General features: G+C 43.4%; 1 protein-coding gene across 1 annotated transcript in view; it reads right to left on the bottom strand.

Annotated features, from left to right (window-relative positions):
- hpse2 (heparanase 2) overlaps window positions 1-20,376 on the bottom strand; it is a 480,230-nt gene that overhangs the window by 125,113 nt on the left and 334,741 nt on the right. The window contains exon 10 of the mRNA XM_063072085.1: window positions 15,242-15,387. Within this exon, the coding sequence (XP_062928155.1) occupies window positions 15,242-15,387 (146 nt within the window). The remainder of the gene's footprint in view (window positions 1-15,241; window positions 15,388-20,376) is intronic.

Genomic DNA, 20,376 nt, shown 5'->3' with positions numbered 1-20,376 from the left:
GAGTGTGGAAAGGGATGGGCAACAGTGCAGACTGCCCCTGTGACTGTTCCTTTCTGTAACAGGTACAGTATACTGCTTTTGATACTGTTGGTGGGCGTGGGGGGGGGGAGGTGATGACCTATCAGAGGAAAGCCACAACGGGCAGGTCTCTGGCACTGAGCTTGGCTCCGTGGCTCAGAAGGGAAGGTGAGGTTGGGGTGGGGGGAGGAAGAAGGGGCAAACTGTAGTCATAGGAGATTTAATGTTTAGGGGAACAGATAAGACATTCTGCGGAAGAGAACACAATTCCGTATAGTATGTTGCCTCCCAAGTGACAGGGTCAGGAACATCTCAGATCGAATCCACAGCACTCTTACGTGGGACTGTAACAGCCAGAGGCCGTGGTCCACATCGGTACCATTGACATGGCAGGATGGGTGACGAGGTCCTGCAAAGTGAGTTGTGGGAGTTAGGTGTTAAGTTAAAGGACAGGACCTCCACGGTTGTGTCCTCAGGACTGCTAACAGTGTCACGTGCCAGTGAAGCCAAAAACAGGAAGATCATACAGCTTAACACGTGGCTAAGGAGTTGGTGCAGGACAGAGTGCTTCAGATTTTTGGATCATTGGGCTCTCTTCCAGGCAAAGTGGGACCCGTACAGATGGGACGGTTTACAATTGCACTGGAGGGGGACTGATATCCTAGCAGGAAGGTTTGCTAGTGCTGAATGGGGTGGGGGGGGGAGTTGGGGTTTAAACTAGAGTCATAGGGGGATGGAAATCAGAGTGGCAGAACACATAATGGAATGGTTGTGGGGCAAGATGTTGTTAAACTACACACAAAGCCAGAAACCGGAGGTTTAGCCTGGTGGGAGTAATGTACTGAAGCATGTATACTTAAAGCAAGAAATATTGTAGGAAAGGGGAATGAGTTTAGGCCATAGATTGGCACATGGAATTACAACATTGTAGCCATTAGTGAGACTTGGTTGCAGGAGGGGCAGGACTGGCAACTTAATGTTATGGGATTCTGTTGTTTTAGACTTGATGGAGTGGGAGGATTAAAGGGGAAGAGATGGTGTTACTAGTCAGGGAAAATATCACAGCAGTTCTCAGCCAGGACAGACTGAAGAGCTTGTCTAGTGAGGCTTTAAAGGCGGAATTGAGGAATAAGAATGGTCTGATCGTGTTAATGGGATTATAATAATCTCAACAGTCAGTGGGGTTTAGAGAAAGAAGTTTGTAGAGAGTTTACAGACTGTTGAAGGAAACAAAAGGTTGTTATAGTAGGTGATTTTAATTTCCGCATATTGACTGGGACTCCCATACTGTATAAGGGATAGATGGGAAAGAGTTTGCCAAGTGTGCTCAGGAAAGTTTCCTAAATCAGTACATAGAAGTCCCAACTAGAAAGAGTGCGGTACAGGATCTCCTATAAGGCAGGGCAGGTAACAAACGTTTATGCAGGGGAACACTTCACACCTAGTGATCATAATGACATTAGTTTCAAAGTAATTATGGAGAAAGATAGGTCTGGTCCTTGGGTCAAGACTCTAAATCGGAGAAAGACCAATTTTGATTGTCTCAGAAGGGACCTGGCAAGTGTGGATTGGGACAGGCTGTTTTCAGGCAAAGGTGTACTTGGTAGGTGGGAGGCCTCCAAAAGTGAAATTTTGAGAGTACAGAGTTTGTATGTTTCTGTCAGAATAAAAAGCAGGGATAAAAGGCTTATGTAACTCAGTTTTCAAGAGGTATTGAGGTCCTGGTTAAGAAACAGCAGTAAGGGCATAGCAGATATAGGCAGGAAGGAGTAAATGAAGTACTTGAGTATAAGAAATGCAAGCAAACACTTAAGAAGGAAATCAGGAGGACGAAAAGAAGGCATGAGGATGCTCTAGCAGACAAGGTGAAGGAGAATCCCAAGAGTTTCTAAAGATATATTAAGAGCAAAAGGATAGCAAGGGACAAAATTGATCCCCTTGGAGATCAGAGTGGTCATCTATGCATGGAACCGAAACAGATGGGGGAGATCATAAATAGATTTTTTGCATCTGTATTTACTCAGGAGACAGACAGAGTGTCTATAGAAGTGAGGTAAAGTAGCATCAACTTCATGGACCCTGTACAGATTACAGAGCAGGAGGCATTTGCTGTTCTGAGGCAAATTATGATGGAAAAATCTCCAGTGCCTGACAAGGCATTCCATCAGACCTTGTGGGAGACAAGTGTAGAAATTACAGGAGCCATAGCAGAGATATTTATAATACGTTTAGCCACGGGTGAGATACCAGAGTATTGGAGGATAGCTAACGTTGTTCTATTGTTTAAACCAGGAACTAGATCGGTAAATTTGACATCAGTAGTGTGTAAATTATTAGAAGGTATTTTAAGGGACCAGATATTTAAGTATTTGGATAGACAGGAACTGATTAGGGATAGTCAAGCAACACACATCAAAGTTGCTGGTGAACGCAGCAGGCCAAGCAGCATCTGTAGGAAGAGGTGCAGTCGACGTTTCAGGCCGAGACCCTTTGTCAGGTTTCAAATCCCTTACTCACTCTTCCTTCAGTTAGTCCTGACGAAGGGTCTCAGCCTGAAACGTCGACTGCACCTCTTCCTACAGATGCTGCCTGGCCTGCTGCGTTCACCAGCAACTTTGATGTGTGTGGCTTGAATTTCCAGCATCTGCAGAATTCCTGTTGTTTAGGGATAGTCAAGATGGCTTTGTCCATGGTAGGTCATGTCTAAACAATCCATTATAGTATTTTTCGAGGTAGTTACTAGGGAAGTAAATGAAGACAATGCAGTGAATATTGTCTACATGGACTTTTGCAAAGCCTTTGGCAAGGTCCCACATGGGAGGCTGGTCAAGAAAGTGCAGTTGCTTGGTGTTTCGGATAAAGTAGTGAATTGGATTTGACATTGGTTTTGTAGTTGCCTCTACCACCAGACCAGGCAGTGCACTCCAGGCATCCACCGCTCCCTGATTCAAAAAACTTACCCTTCACATCTCCTTTGAACCTACCCCCTCTCACCTTCAATGCCTGCCCTCTGGTGTTGGACATTTCAACCCTGGGAAACAGATACACCCTGTCTCTGCCTCTCATCATCTTGTAAACCTCGATCAGATCTCCCCCCAGCCTCTGCTGCTCCGGAGAAAACGGCCCAAGTTTGTCCAGCCTCTCGTAACAGTACATGCCCTCTAAACCGGGCAGCATCCTGGTAAACCTCTTCTGCACCCTCTCCAAAGCCTCAACATCCTTCCTATAGTGGGGCGACCAGAACTGTATGCAGTACTCCAGATGTGGCCTAACCAGAGTTTTATAAAGCTGCAACATATCCTCTTATCTTTTTAACTCAATGCCTTGACTAATTAAAAACAAGCATTCCATAAACCTTCTTATGGAAACCTTCATAAACCACATTACATGTAAATTAAATACGTACTGCTAAAAGAGAGCTAATATAGTGAGAGAGTATTCGTTGTCTGTTCAGGAATCTGACGGCAGAGGGGAAGAAGCTGTTCCTAAAATGATAATTGCGTGTCTTCAGACTCCTGTACTGTACATTCTCTCTGATGGTAGTAAAGAGAATTTTCGGGGCTATGGGGAAAGGGTGGTGAATTGGTCTTACATGGGACCAGTATGGAATTGATGGAACAAATGGCCTCCCTCTGTGTTGTCACCATTCTGTGATTACTGAAGTGGGCTTTACTCTTAATTCTAAATTTATTGAAATATAGCTTGAATTCTCAAGCTACCACACTGACACGATTTGCTTTCGTGTCCAGTCATCAATATTGTACTGCCACTGAAATAGCTCCTACCCACCTGCTTCTTTTCCACAAATCTCTTCTCCCCTTTGGAATTCTTTACTGCTTGAGGAATTAAACCTCCACATTCCTAACAGGAAAATCGCTATGGACACTCAAGAATTTTTCTTAAATACATTCATACAACGTTGGCACTGTTGTTAAGGCCAGAATTGATTGTCCCTATTTTTTATTATTATATGCACTCAGTGGCCACTTTATTAGGTACGCCTGTACACCTGCTCATTAATGCAAATATCCAATCAGCCAATCATGTGGGAGCAACTCCATACATAAAAGCATGCAGATATGGTCAAGAAGTTCAGTTGTTGTTCAGAGCAAACATCAGAATGTGATCTAAGTGACTTTGACCATGGAATGATTGTTGGTGCCCAGATGGGAGGTTTGAGTATCTCAGAAACAGCTGATCTCTTGGGATTTTTACACACAACAGTCTCTAGCGTTTACAGAGAATGGTGCGAAAAACAAAACAAAGCATCCCGTGAGTGGCAGTTCTGTGGGTGAAAACACCTTGTTAATGAGAGAGGTCAGAGGAGAATGGTCAGACCGGTTCAAGGTGACAGGAAGGCGACTGTAACTCAAATAACCACAGGTTGCAACAGTAGTGTGTAGAAGAGCATCTCTGAATGCACAACACATCAAACCATGAAATGAATAGGCTACAGCAGCAGAAGGCCATGAACACAAACTCAGCGGCCACTTTATTAGGTACAAGAGGCTTGTAATAAAGTGGCTACTGGGTATACGTAATTTATAAAATCTGTAAATATATAACCTGGGACATGCATACATCACCATTCACAGGACAAGGAGAGAATGTTCAGTTGATATTAGCCCGTTGGATTAGGCTGTAGAGTTGTTATTTTTCTGGTATTTTCCTTGCAGTATATCTTTCCAATGCTTGCTAGTATTTTATATAACCACCTAAATAAAAGTGAATTTTCCAGTAATTATGGTACAGTTGCTTCTATATTTTTCAAGTTATAGTTTTCTGTAGCAGGCGTCACACTAGATACATCTGGCTATTTTATAGGTTATCATTGGAATTTTGTTATCTCTGATCTCAGTACGAGATGACCACCACTGCTTTTTCTTTGTTCTGTCAGCTCTTTCTTTGGTCGTTCTTTGCTCTTGTAACACATGTCCTGGAGGGAATGTTTTTCCACACGGGGATGACAGGTCTAATGGGAATGTAGATGCAAGAACAATGACAATATTCAGTGCTGGGCGTTCGCACGTTGGACGATCTCTCCCACGTTGATGTAATCACAGAAAGCACACACCAGCAGCTCTGCTTCATGATGAGTTTGAGGAGATCCAGTATGCCCAAGGACTTACAGATTTCTATAGATATACAGTGGACAGCATCCTGACTGATCGCATTTCTGTCTCATATGGGCACTCCAAAGCTCGGGATCATAAGAGGCTGTAGAAGATTGTAGACACAGCCAGCCCAATCACAGGCACAAGCCTCCCCACCATTGAGGACATCTTCAAGAGGTTTTACCTCAAGAAAGTAGCATCCATCACTACGGACCCTCACTATCCAGGACACGCTCTCTTCCCATTCCTACCATCAGAGAGGAGGGAAAGGAGCCTGAAGACCTACACTCACTGATTCAGAAACAGTTTCTTCCCTCTGCTATCAGATTTCTCAAAGGTCCATGACCCATGAATCCTCATTATTCCTTTACTTTGCACTTTTATTTTTGCAATTTGTAGTAATGTTATGTACTTGACTGTATTGCTACCACAAAATAAACTTTCATGTCATATAAGTCAGTGATAATTAATCAGATTCCAATTTTGAAATCTCTGACTAAATACTCTCTGGTATTCATGCCCAAGTTCCAGCTCCTTGATGTAAAATGGAGGTAGCCTCTAAAGCCGTGGCATTTTCCCATAAAGCGTTTATAATGTCTAAAGAGTTGGGACGTAACCAGGGGGATCTTGAGACTCAGTATGTGACGGTACTCCCCTAGGTTTCCTCCCGGATTCCAGAATTAGGTTTATTAGAACTGACATATTTGTGAAATATGTGGTTTTGCAGCAGCAGTACCAGGCAATACATACTGTAAAATATACTATAAAATACAAGTATATATGTACTTACATTAAATATATACATTGTATGTATGTGATGTATGTATATGTGTGTGTGTGTGTGTGTGTGTGTGTGTGTGTATAGATACACACACACACACACACACACGCTGACGCTAGAAAGTGTGTGAACCCTGTAGAATTTTCTCTATTTCTGCATAAGTATGACCTAAAATGTGACCAGATCGTCACAAAAATCCTAAAACTAGATAAAGAGAGCACAATCAAATAAATGACACACATAAACATCATACTTGTTCATTTATTTATTGAGAAAAATGATCCAATATTACATGCATTTGTTGGAAAAAGTATGTGACCCTCTGGGGTAATGCCTTCTACAAAAGTTGGTGTTCCAGTCAATGAGATGAGATTGGAGGTGTGGGTTGTAGAGATGGTCTGCCTATAAAAAAGCTTACTGACAGAGCCTGCTCTTCTCAAGAAAGATCTGTCTATGGGCACCATGCCTCGATCAAAACAACTTTAGAGGACCTTAGAAGAAGAATTGTAGTGATGCATCAAGCTGAAAAAGGCTAAAAAAGTATTTTTAAAGACCTGAGTGTTCATAAGTCCACAGTAAGAGAAATTGTCTACAAATGGAGGAAGCTCAGTACTGTTGCTACTCTCTCTAGGGGTGGGCGTCCTGTAAAGATCACACCAAAAGCACAACATGCAATGCTGAAGGAGGTGAAAAAGAACCCAGCAAAAGACCTGTAGCAATCTCTAGAACTTGCTAAAGTCTCTGTTCCTGTGTCCACTATAAGAAAAACACTGAACAAGAATGGTGTTCATGTTTCACGGAGGAAACCACTGCACTCCAAAAAAATATTGCTGCACGTCTCAAGTTTGCAAAAGACCACCTGGACGTTCCACAATGCTTCTGAGACAATGTTCTGTGGACAGATGAGACAAAAGTTGAACTTTTTGGCAGAAATGCACACCACTATGTTTGGAGGGAAAAGGGCACTGCACACCAACACAAAAACCTCATCCCAACTGTGAAACATGGTGGAAGGAGCAACATGGTCTGGGGCTGCTTTGCTGCATCGGGGCCTGGACAGCTTGCAATAGTTGAGGAAACAATTCAAAATGTTATCAAGACATTTACCCGAGAATGTCAGAGTAGCAGTCCATCACCTGAGGCTTGATAGAAGTTGGATAATGCAACAAGACAATGGTTTAAAAAGAAGAAAATTTGTGTTTTGGAATGGCCAAGTCAAAGACCTGACCTTAATCCTAAAGAAATATTTTGGAAGGACCTGAAGCAAGCAGTTTGTGCAAGGAAGCCCACCAACATCCCAGAGTTGAAGCAATTTTGTAAGGAGGAATGACCTAAAATTCCTCCAAACCAATGGCCAGGACTGACCAACAGTTGCCAGAAATGATCATTTTTCTCAATAAATAAATAAACAAACAAGTATAATGTTTCATGTGTTATTTATTTAATTGGGTTCTCTTTATCTAGTGTTAGGACTTACATGAAGATCTGGTCACATTTTAGGCCACATATTTATGCAGAAATAGAGAAAAGTCTGCAGGGTTCACAAACTTTCTAGCACCATTGAACACATATATGTAGATACATACATATATAAATAAGACCATAAGACATAGGAGCAGAATTAGGCCATCTGGCCCATTGAGTCTGCTCTGCCATTCAATCATGGCTGATTATTTTCCCCCTCCTCAGCTCCAGTCCCAGGCCTTTACCCCATAACCTTTGGTGCCCTGTCCAATCCATTCTATATCTGCTCTGTCTAGGCCTTTCAACATTTGAAAGGTTTCAATGAGATCCCCCCTCATCCTTCTGAATTCCGGCGAGTACAGACCCAGAGCCATCAAACGTTCCTCATATGATAACCCTTTCATTCCTGGAATCATCCTTGTGAATCTCCTCTGGACTCTCTCCAATGCCAGCACGTCTTTTCTAAGATGAGGGGCCCAAAACTGTTCACAATACTCAAGGTGAGGCCTCACCAGTGCCTTATAAAGCCTCAGCATCACATTCTTGCTCCTGTATTCTAGACCTCTTGAAATGAATGATAACATGGCATTTGTCTTCCTCACCACCGACTCGGCCTGCAAGTTAACCTTTAGGGTGTTCTGCACAAGGACTCCCGAGTCCCTTTGCATCTCAGATTTTTGGATTTTCTCCCCATTTAGAAAATAGTCCACATAAATAGGGCAAGAAGAGAGCAGAAGTAGTGCAGTAGTGTTAATGAGTTCATGGACCATTCAGAAATCTGGTGGCAGTGGAGAAAAAGCTGTTCTTAAAACATTGAGTGTGTGTCTGTCGGCTCCTGTACCACCTCCCCGATGGATTAATGAGAAGAAGGCATGTCCTGTGTGGTGAGGCTCCTTCAAGGTGGATGTCGTCTTTTCCAGGCATTGTATTTTGAAGATGCCTTCGACAGTGGGGAGGGTTGTGCCTGTGATGCAGCTGACTGAGTCTACAGCCCTCTACAGCTTTTTCCAACCTTGGGCAGTGGCACACTCCATACCAGAGAGCGGTGCAATCTGTTAGTGTGCTCTCCACCGTACATCTGTAAAGAATCTCCTCAAACTCCTCACCAAGTAAAGCCGCTAGCTTGCCCCCTTCCTGATTTCAGCACAATGCCAGCTTCTCCGATACTTGGCCACTGTAAGTTACGTGGGTGACAGGAGGATCAGAGGGACTTTGACAGACATCAGACATTGAGAGAAAGCAGGGAGATGAGCAAGTTGATGGGTTTGCTCTGAGAGCCAGCATGGTCTCAAAGGACCAAATTGCCTCGTTCTATGTTGTAAGGAGGTATGAGAAGTGTGTGGGAAAAGTGCTACGCTTTCCGGTACAGAAAGTTTCAAGTGGCAGCTTGGATAGGACAGCTGTGGAACCAGGTGTGACCAGTAGATGGCACCTGTCCCAAACACCAAGGCTAAACAGACAGGATGATCGCGGAGACAATCCAGGCTCCTCACTGATTTCTTCCAATACCTCTGAGTTGACCCTTGTTATTGCGACTGCTCCAGAGAGGGAGGGTGAGCTTGTATGTGGTAAACATAGAAACAAACAAAGCTGTGCCGTACACGTCTTTACCTTAGAAATTATCTAGGGTTACCCATAGCCCTTTATTTTTCTGAGCTCAATGCATCTGTCCAGGAGTCTCCTAAAAGACGTTATCATATCCGCTTCCACCACCATCACTGGCAGCCCATTCTACGCACTCACCACTCTCTGCATAAAAAACTTACCCCTGACATCTCCTCTGTACCTACTTCCAGGCGCCTTAAAACTGTACCCTCTCGTGCTAGCCATATCAGCCCTGGGAAAAGCCTCTGACTATCCACACGATCAATGCCTCTCATCATCTTATATACGGTAAGTAGGTAAATTATTGTCACATGTACCAAGATAGAGTGGGAAAAGAAGCTTGTCTTGCATACTGTTCATACAGGTTAGTTCGTTACGAAGGGACACTGAGATAGTACAAGGTAAATCAGTGTCTGAATGTAGAGTAATGTGTTACCCTGTGCAGTGCAGGTAGACATTAAGGTGCAAGGTAGATTGTGAGGCCAAGACTCCATCTTATGGTACTGGGGAAATATTCAATGGTCTTATAACAACAGATTAGAAGCTGTCCTTGACCCTGGTGGCATGTACAGAGGCAGCTGACCTCTGAGAGAGTGGGAGTGAGCTATGCATACTCAGGTTCAAAAGGAGTGGAAGATGTTTGTAAAATTAACCTTCAGAGCACTTTCTGTGGAAGTATTAACCAGACATACGCAGAGCGAGGAACGTTTATGAAATTCTACTTCAGAGCAGTTTCTGAAGAACTGTCAACCAGGGTTGGACAGAGTGAGGAATCCTTATGAAATTAAACTTCAGAGCACTTTCCGGGACACAAGAATTTCTGTGCTGGAAATCCAGCGTGACACACACACTCAATGTTTTAGGGACAGGTTCTTCCCCTCCACCATCAGATTTCTGAATGGACAATGAACCCTGCCTCACTATTTTTGCTCTCTTTTTGCACTACGTGTTTAATTTAATTTTGTTTTATATATTTAGTGCAACTATTTTCATGACATATGCCAGTGATGTTAAACCTAATTCTGATAGAGAAGCCCTATGAACTCAGCAGGTCAGGCAGCATCTATGCAGAGGATGTTGCAGGTCGAGGCCCTTTATCAGGACTGGAAAGGAAGAGGGAGAAAGTCCTTCAGTATGGAATTCCCTCTCTCCTCTTCCACACGCTTGTTCCAATCCAGTCAGTACATAAACATTTTCAAGAATTATAAATCGATAATCAACAAATAAATTGTGGGTCACATTTTTCCCTTTCTTGTTTTTATTTGCTCAGTTCTGGTCCTCAGTTGTCTGGCCATAATTCAGACTGTGTGGTTTATTTAACTACAGGAGTTAACTGAAGTTGGACATCTTTGATCATGACTCAAGCTGGAGAGAGAGTTAATCCTTTGAAATTGTAGAATTTTACAGCACAGCTCTATTACCCCCATGACAGCCCACTGAAGCCTTGACTAGTTAATCCCTGATAATATAAACAGAAATGATTCAATTTAGATTGTCAAGATACCTTGGTGGGATTTGAACTCCCATCCCTTAATCTATGATTGGGGACTTTGGCTGCCAGCCAAGTTGTATAACTAATACACCACCATAGACATTAAATTCTGCTCTTACCTTCTAATTGCTCGAAGGAATAACTGTTAAAAATAGTTAAGCTTTGCAAGAAAAAGTATATTCTCTATAAACCTGTCCCTTTCTACGTTTGTAGCAAAATGAGATCAATTCTGTTCAATTTTTGTCTGGTGTAAATCAAATAAAAACTGCAGATGCTGGAAATCCAAAATCAAAACCAAAAACACAGTCTGACAATGCAGTACAACACCCAGCCAGTGCTGTAATGTTGAAGAGCACAGCCCCACCCACCTGCCATTTCCCCCATAACCCTTAATTACGCTGCCAAGCAAAAATCTGCCTTAATTGAGGTAGCCTCTACTGTTTCCCCAGGCAGAGAATTCCACAGAGTTATTCTCTAGGAAAAAAGTTCCTCCTCATCTTCATCCTAAACCTATTCCCCCAAATCTTGAGGCTATGTTCCCTGGGTTCGTCTTACTTCAAAGTGGAGACAGCTTTCCTGCCTCTATCTTTTTATTTTGATTCAGATTCAGCACTGTAAACAGGCCTTTCCAGCCTAACGAGCCATGTTGCCCAGTTACACCCACGTGGCCGATTAATCCACTAATCCATTCAGTTTAGGAACATGGGAGGAAACCAGAGTGCCCGGAGGAAATCCACGGGGTCACAAAATCCTTTAGACAGCTCCTCAATCATCAAAGATCCCTACCATCTGGACTGTACCGTCTTCTCACAGCTCTCATCGGGCAGGGGGTACTGAAGCCTAAAGTCCCACACCACCAGGTTCAGGAAAAGTACTTCCCTTCATCCATTCAGATCTTCAACCAACCAGCACAATCCTAATCACCACGCCAGTTTAGCAATGCTACATCGATTTTGATCGCTTTCCACTAAAATTGACTTGCTGTTTGTTTTTACTGGGTTTGCTTGTGAAATTTGGGACTAAGTTATGCTTAATTTATGTTTTTCTTGTAAATTCTGATTAGCTGACGCTTTGTGCCTGTGATGCCTCTGAAAGTCAGGCTTTCATTTCACCTGTGTGCACATGACAATAAACTCAACTCTGACTTTTGAGTTTAAAGATAAAGATGACCTTTATTTCTCACATGTACATCGAAACATACAGTGAAATGTGTCAATGACCAGCACAGTCTGAGGGGGTGCTGGGGGCAGCCCACCAGTGTCTCCATGCTTCCAGCACCAATACAGCTCGCCTACAACTCACTACTCAAAACCTATCCCGAGGTCTCCCTGAATGTGGGAGGGAACTGGAGCACCCAGAGGAAAATCACACACTCAGCAGAGAGAATGTGCAAACTTCTTACAGACCGTGGTGGGAAATGAACCCCATTCTGATCACTGGTGCTGTAATATGTTCCGCTAACCATGCTACCCCTTGATATAATTGACATTGACATAACTGCAACTTGCTTCCGATCCATTTTGCTTCCATTGTTTCTCCGAGCAACTCATCCTCGCATTGCTGGGCTGATTTACACACATAAACATCGCAGGCTGGCTGTGGACGTACACAGGTTTACCACCGCCTAGCCACAGTTTATCCTAGTGGGATGCTGAAATCACCTGCGAAGAAACTTGCCGGCTGCTTGTTCTTTTTACAAGGCATCCTACAATCCTCTCTCCCACCTCACCACTTCCCTTGAAGATTATGTGAGCACTTCCAGGAATCTGGGCCATTATTCCACCAACTACCAAGTGGCGGGAGTGTGGAATGCACTGGCAGTAGAAGCAGATATATTAAAGACATTTAGGAGACTCATGAATAGTTACGTGGATGATAGAAGGGCTATGTGGGAGGGAAGGACCAGTTTGATCTTAGAATAGGTTAAGAGGTTAGCACAAAACTGTGGGCCAACTGGCCTGTCCGGTGCTGTAATGTTCTAACGTTACGTCAAACTAGCGACTGAACTCACAAATCAGCAGCAGACAAGTAGAATGGCTCACACATGCCTGTTAACGAACAGGCACCACAGTTTAAAGTGAACTTAAGCTGTGAGGAATTGTTAATGTGCTTTTATATGCATTAATTAACCAACTAATCTGCATATCTTCAGGATGTGGGGGAAAACCGGAGCATCTAGAGACGCTTCCCAATAGAATTCCACTTCTCTCCACCTGCCAGGGCAGTGGAGCAGGGATCCAATTGCAGACCCAGTACTGTACTGTGCACACAGTGATATTCATTGCGTAACAGATCCCAAGATGCAAACAAAGTCAGCGACAAAGCTCAGGCAGAGATCAAATCATCCAGAGAAATCCAAAAACCAGAATCGGGAAACAGGCAGAGTCGATATTCAGACAGACTAGAGATACAAATGCTGGGAAGGCTCAGGAAAATTCATTAGCACAATCTGGCAACAAACAGGTGCAAACACAGGACTGAAATACACTGAGCAGTAAACAGAGAGGCAGATGATAGGTGGAGCACAATGAGACACAGGTGGCAGCAATACAGGTAATAGTGAGAAACAGATGAGAGACGGAGTACTCAGTAATACAGGGGCTGGAGTAGAGCAGGAGCAGGGACGGGAGCACATGGCAATACAAAACCCACAGACTGACAGCTCGGGGGAAAACATACAAAAAGACAGAGTTCAACTGGAGGTATTGACACCACTTGGCCATTCCATCTTGGCTGATCTATTATCCCTCTCGATCCCATTCTTCTCTCCATTCGTAACCTTAGATGTCCTGACTAATCAAGAACCTATCAACTTCTGCTTTAAGTATACTCACCAAATTAGCCTCCACATCCATCTGTGACAATGAATTCCACAGAAAAGCATCCGACATATTCAAGATCCTTTCCACACCGGGCACTCTCTCCTCTCTTTCCCATCGACCCTCACCAATTTTCATCAGTACATTCTGTCCACAATGGCTCAGTCGATCAACTGCTCTGCACATGACCGCAATAGACTGCAGAGAGCTGTAGGCACAGCCCAGTACATCGCAGAAGCCAGCCTCCCCTCTATGATTTTGTCTGTACCTCTCACTGCATCTGTAAAGCAACCAGCATAATCAAAGCCCCCACCCACCCTGAACGTTCTCTCTTCTCCCCCCTCCCATCAGGCAGGAGATACAAAAGCCTAAAAGCTCATACCACCAGGCTCAAGGATAGCTTCTACCCCACCGTTATAAGGCTAACTAACAGTACAATAAAGTGGAGTCTTGACCTCATAATCTACCTTACACCTTATTGTCGACCTGTGCTACACTTCTTATGTAGCTATAGCATTATATTCTGCACTCTCTGGTGGATTTTCCCTTGTACTACCTCAATGCACTGATGCGATGAAATGCCCTGTATGGATGGCATGCACAACAAAGTTTTTCACTGTATCATAAGAAATAGGACGAGGAGTCGGCCATCTGACCCGTTGAGCCTGCTCCACCATTCAATAAGATCATGGCTGATCTGACCATGGACTCATCTCCACCTACCTGCCTTTTCCCCATAACCCTTAATTCCTCAACTATGCAAAAATCTATCCAACCTTGCCTTAAATACATTTACTGAGGTAGCCTCCACTCCTTCATTGGGCAGAGAATTCCACAGATTCACCACCCTCTGGGAAAAACAGTTCCTCCTCATCTCCATCCTAAACTTTCTCCCGCGAATCTTGAGTCTATGCCCTCTAGTTCTAGTGTCACCTGCCAGAGTACGTTTGACAATAATAAACCAACTACTAAATGCACACTGTTATAGAAAACTCCACAGACAATGGTCATGGTCAGGATCAAACCAATTTCTCTGGTGTCGTGAGGCAGAGGATTGACCAGCATTGTCTCTGTGCAGCTGCATCAAAGTATCAAAGTCAAACCCTGCGGAAAGTTCAGCTCCTATGGCAACATGTGCTATCAGTATTAAATGCACACCAGCAAGCTACCTGAGAGAGCTGTCTAGATGATCCCAACTCAATACTCTGCCCCCTCACAAAATGTCATAAAGTCACTGGGTACTGCAGCACCCCACATCTCCTACTCCCTCTGGCAGCTAGTCCCATGCTCGCACCAGCCTCTGAGTGAATTCCCCCTCAGATTCCCCTTAGATATTCACCTTTCATCCTTAACCCATGACCTCTAACCCCAGCCTGAGGGTATCAAACACTGGGGCTTGCCACCCATTGTTCAACTTGGGTTAACTAGGTTGCAGTTTGGAAAAGGGAGAGTATTTGATTTTCACGTCTTGACCCATTGTTTCTCATTCATCCATCAGGCTTTATGGATGAAGACAGATACACTACACCAAGGGGAAAAATGACCGCATCAATGGTGGAAGAAAGACAAACCAGGCACTGATGAGAAGCAACAGCCTTCAGCTTCAATGCTCGTCACTTATCAGACTGAATTCCCTGATGAAAGTCTTGGGACTCTTATCAATTCCTTCAACTGAAACAAAGCTGCCTACTGTCTCTGTGACAAAATAGAATAAAAGAAAACAAACTCATGTCCTTTGATAGAGAGACTAAGGAAATCAGCACAAAACAGATCTCCACACAGTCTACAGTGTAATCTATCCCCATGCAGTTATCTTTTGTTCTTGTCGTTGGCCAGACTTCTAGTTCCTTTGATATTATTCTCGCTCGGCAGTTGAAAGACACTGAGTTCGGATGGCTGTTTCCTTCAGATGCGACTGACGGACAGGGACGATTCAAAGCGGACTTACTTGCGGGAGTGCGTGCAGTGGGCGTAGATCCTCAGCTTGTCTCGTATGACTCGACCAGGCCTGGGTCTCCGCTGGAGACCTGCCACATGCACCCTCAGAACTTTGGTTCCCACCAAGCGTTTGTAGAGGAAAGAAAGCCAGTAGTCCTGTGAGCAAGTCAAGAGAAATAAAATCAATAAGAAGATGCCGGAAATCTGAAATAAAACAGAAAATGTTCAAAATAACTGGTGCAGCTGGTAGGTTACTGTCTCACAGTTCCAAAGATGTGGGTTCAATCCCGACCTCGGGAGCTGTCTTTGTGGTGTTTGCAAATAAATTGGCAATTTTTCTCTGCCATCATTTTTAGCTACCATTTTCTCTCTTTATTTTCACTTCTCTAAATTCCAAACTGTTCAGCACATCCCACAGTCTCACCTGTCTCACCGGTCTTAGGAGAAAGAAGAGAGACCTCATTGAAGCCTACCAAATATCGAAAGGCCTAGACAGAGTGGATGTGGAGAGGATGTTTCTGACAGAGGGAGATTCCAGGACCGGAGAGCACAGAGTCAGAATAAGGACGTCCCTTTAGAACAGAGATGGGGAGGAATTTCTTCAGCCAGAGGGTGGTGAACCTGTTGAATTCATTAGCACAGACGGCTGCAGAGGCCATGTTGTTGGGAATATTTAAAGCAGAAGTTGAAAGGTTGTTGATTGGTAAGCTGATAAAGTTTATGGGGAGAAGGCAGCCTAATGGGGTTTAAAGCAGAATCAGGCCATCCAGCCCATCAAATCTGCTCCACCATTTCATCATGGTTGATCCATTTCCATCTCAATCCCACTCTTCTGCTTTCTCCCTGTAACCTTGCACACCCTGACTAACCAAGACCCTGTCAACCTCTGCCTTAAATACACCCAATGACTTGGCCTCCACAGCCCCCCAGGGAAACAAATTCCACGTATTCACCATCCCTCTGGTTAAAGCCATGATCTATAAATCAACCATGATCGAATGATGGGACAGAGTCAATGGCCAGAACGCCCTCAACTCTGCTGCTCTGCGGAATTCTGCTTCTTATGGTCTTTGGGTCTTACCTGTAGCAACACATTACGTAGGGAAAGAGACTGAATCTGTGAGGTCATCCTGAAGGCCAGTAGAACCACTACTACCCTTCAACAATTTGGTTCTTGAACCAACCGGCACAAGATGGCCGCTGTTTAACAACACTGAGACCATTTTGATCACTTTGCACTAAACTAGAAGGTTTTTTTGTTCAAATTTTGTTCTTTCTTGTACAAGTTATTTTTTTCTTGTGAATGCTGCTTATCGGATGCCCTGTGATGCTGCTGTAATTATTTATTGCCTCTATATATTCATGAACAGTGCATATGACAACAAACACTGACATTAAATGCCAAGTCAGACTCTCACCCTGTCAGTTATTCCCTCTGCTCTACCCATCTTCCGTCCTCCACTATCTCTTCTATATAAACTAATCTTCAGGCAGTTCCCAGACCTGAAATGCTGACAGTTTCTACCCCCACAGATGCTACCTAGCCTGTTGAGTATTTCCCAAGTTTTCTGTTTCTATTGAAAAACAATACTCATGTCTATTCAATAAAGACAAAGATATTACAGCTTATCTTTTACATGTACATCGAAACATCAAAATGTGCAGTTTGCGTCAGTGACCAACACAGTCTGAGGGTGTGCCCGCAAGCGTTACCATGCACCCGGCCCCAATATAGCATGCCCACAACTCACTAACCCGTACATCCTTCAAATGTTTGAGGAAACCAGAGCACCCAGAGGAAACCCCACATGGTCATGAGGAGAGAATACAAACTTCTTACAGTCAGTGGAAGAAATTGAACTCCCAACTCTGGTGCTGTAAGTTGTTATGCTAACTGCCACGCTACCTTCAGCCTTTCAAAAAGAATCTCTGGGCAGTATCAGTGCAGACTACGGAAATATTGGAAGGAGTTCTGTAAAGTTAACCAGTGTTGGCACCAAGAAAGGAAGATGACAAGCTGGAGAGAGATAAGAGATTGATTGATTTGAGGCTTTGAAACTCAACAGCAGATCTTACACAAGGCTTGATTCGATAAAAAGACGGAATAAATCATCATCCTGATATAGAGTGTTCTTTGAAAATGGAACCACTGGTGTGTGAAAGCTAAAAGAGTGATGAATGCTAAGGTTTTCTAAACTTGGATAGCAGCCAATTATTTGAAGCTCCTGTAATCCACAGACAGTTTGCTCACACATCAATTCACCAGCGGAACTACAAACACATTGCCATGGTTGATTCGAATAACTGATAGATCACATCAGGATGTGTGTAAAAGTGGGGTCAAAATATGATAGAATTCACCCTGTAGTTTGAGAAGGAGATGTATCAGTATTATAGTCCAGTAAAGGGAATTACAGAGGCTTAAGAAAGGAACTAGCAAAAGTTGATTGGAAGGGAACACTAGCAGGGGTGATGGCAAAACAGCAATGGCTGGAGTTTCTGGGAGCAATTCAGAAGGCACAAGATCGATATATCCCAAAGGTGAATAAGTATACTAAATACGAGATGAGGCAAACATGGCTGACAAGGGAAGTCAGAGAGAGTATAAAAACAAAAGAGAGGGCATATAATAAACCAAATTTAGTGGGAAGGTAGAAAATTAGGAAGCTGCTAAAAACCAACAGAAGGTAGACAGATGCAGGGTTGATTTCAACACTTAAGAGAAATTTGAATTGGTACGTGGATGGCAGAGGTATGGAGGGCTATAGTCAGGATGCAAGTTAATGGGGCTAGGCAGATTAATGGTTTGGCACAGACTAGATGGGCTGAAGGGCCTGATTTGGTGCAGCATTGTTCTATGACCCCATTCTATGACTCTATAACTAAAAAATCCATAAAGATAGAAATGATGAAATATGAAGGTAAGTGAGCCAATAATATAAAAAGAGGATGCAAAAAGTATTTTCAACATATGTATAAAGAGGTCAAGTGAGCTGATAGTGGATATCAGACCACTGGAAAGGTAGTAATGGGGATAAAGCAATGTTGGACGAATTTAGTAAGTATTTTGCATCATTTTTCACAGTGCAAGATACTATCACAAACCCAGAAATACAAGAGTGTCAGGGACAGAAGTGAGTGTCTTTGCTATTAATAAGGAGAAGGTGCCTGGGAAGCTGAAATGTCTGAAGGTAAATAAGTCATCCGGGCCAAATGAAAGAGGTAGCTGAAGAGATTATGGTGGCATTAGTAAGGATCTTTCAAGAATCACTAGATTCAGCAATGGTTCAGGAAGAATGGAAAATTGCAAATGTCACTACACTATTTAAGAAGTGAGAGAAGCAGAAGAAAGGAACGTTGGCCAGTTAGTCTGATTTCAGTGATTGGGACGATGTTGGAATCTATTACTAAGAATGAGGTTTTGGAGTACTTGAAGGCACATGACATCGTAGACCAAAGTCAGCATGGTTTCCTTACGGGGAAATCTTGCCTGATAAAACTGTTGGAATTCTTTGAGGAAATAACAGGCAGGGTAGACAAAGGAGAGTCACCAGATGTTGCTAATCTGGATTTTCAGAAGACTTGTTGTCAAGACACCTCCCATGGTATTGCAGGAAAGATACTAACAAGGATAGAAGATTGGCCCCCTGGCAGGAGGCAAATAGTCGGAATAAAGGGTGCCTTTCCAGGTTGGCTGTCAGTGACTAGTGGTGTGCCGCAGGGATCAGTATTCTTTTCATGTTATATGTCAACGATTTGAACGAAGGAATTGATAGATTTGTGGTCAAATTTGCAGATATGAAGAAAAGTGAAGAGACAGGTAGTGTTGAGAAGGCAGAGTGTCTGCAGAAGGATGGAGACAGATTGGAAGAAGGGGTAAAGAAGTGGCAGATGGAATATGGTGTAGGGGAGTCCATGATCATATACTTTGGTAGAAGGAATAAATCCACAGACTGTTTTCTAAATTTGGAGGAAATTCAAAATCAGAGGTGGAAGGGGACTTAGGAGTCCTTGTGCTGGATTCTCTAAAGATTAACTTGTAGGCTGAGTTGGTAATAACAAAGGCAAATGCAATGTTAGCGTTCATTTCAAGAGGACTAGAGTACAAAAGCAAGGATGTGATGCTGAGGCTCTATAAGGCATTGGTCTGAGTATTGTGGGCAGTTTTGGGCCCTTTTCTATGAAAAGGTGTGCTGGCATTGGAAAAGGGCCACAGGTGATTCACAAGAATGATCAGAGAATGGAAGGGTTAAATATGAGAAGCATTTGATGGCTCTGGGCCTGTACTCACTGCAATTTAGAAGAATGAGTGTGGATCTCATTGAAACCTATTGAATTTTGAAAGGTCTAGATCAGGGGTTCCCGACCCCTTGCTTAATGGTATTAGTCCATGGCATAAAAATGGTTGGGAACCCCTGGTCTAGATAGAGTGGGTGTGGAGATGATGTTTTCAATAATGGGGGAGTCTAGGACCAGAGGACACAGCCTCAGAATAGAACAGGGTTTCCCAACCTGGGGTCCATGGCCTAAAATAGTTTGGGAGCCCCTGGAATAGAGGAACACCCATTGAAAACAGGCATGAGGATGTTCTTTAGCTGTAGGTGAATCTGGAATTCATTGCCACAGAATCTACGTATGACAAATCATTAGATATATTTAAGGCAAAAGTTAATAGTTTGTTGATTAATCAGGTCAAACAAGTTTACAGGAAGAAGGCAGGAGAAAGGATTTGAGACAGATAATAAATCAGCCTTGTAGAGCAGAGTCAATGGGCCAAGTGGCCTAATTTTGATCCTATGTTTTATGGTCTTATGGTAATTAAGTGCTTATGACACTGTTTGTGATAGTGTGACATGTGCAGTATTCCTGGGTAGGTGTGATGGATGCTTAATGCAACTTAATTTACTCTTCAAAGTTTCTTTGCCGTTAATCTCTAAAACACAGCGGATTCATTTACCTGTGATGTTTGGGTTCATCACCTCTGCAGCTTCCTGCTTGGTTGTATTAGTGCAGAGGTTTGCAACCTGAGACTTGTTTTATTGCTAACTTCTCGCAGCTCTGCTGAAAAGTCACTGACCTCGAACATTAATTCCTGCAGAGTCTGCCCAGCGGCTTACTCCAGTCGGCACTGTTCGAGTGGCTAAC

Source organism: Mobula hypostoma, chromosome 19, assembly GCF_963921235.1.
Source record: "Mobula hypostoma chromosome 19, sMobHyp1.1, whole genome shotgun sequence".
In the NCBI taxonomy this organism is placed as follows: domain Eukaryota; kingdom Metazoa; phylum Chordata; class Chondrichthyes; order Myliobatiformes; family Myliobatidae; genus Mobula; species Mobula hypostoma.
The sequence above is the reverse complement of the archived record's forward strand: the minus strand, read 5'-3'. Positions and strand labels throughout refer to the sequence as shown.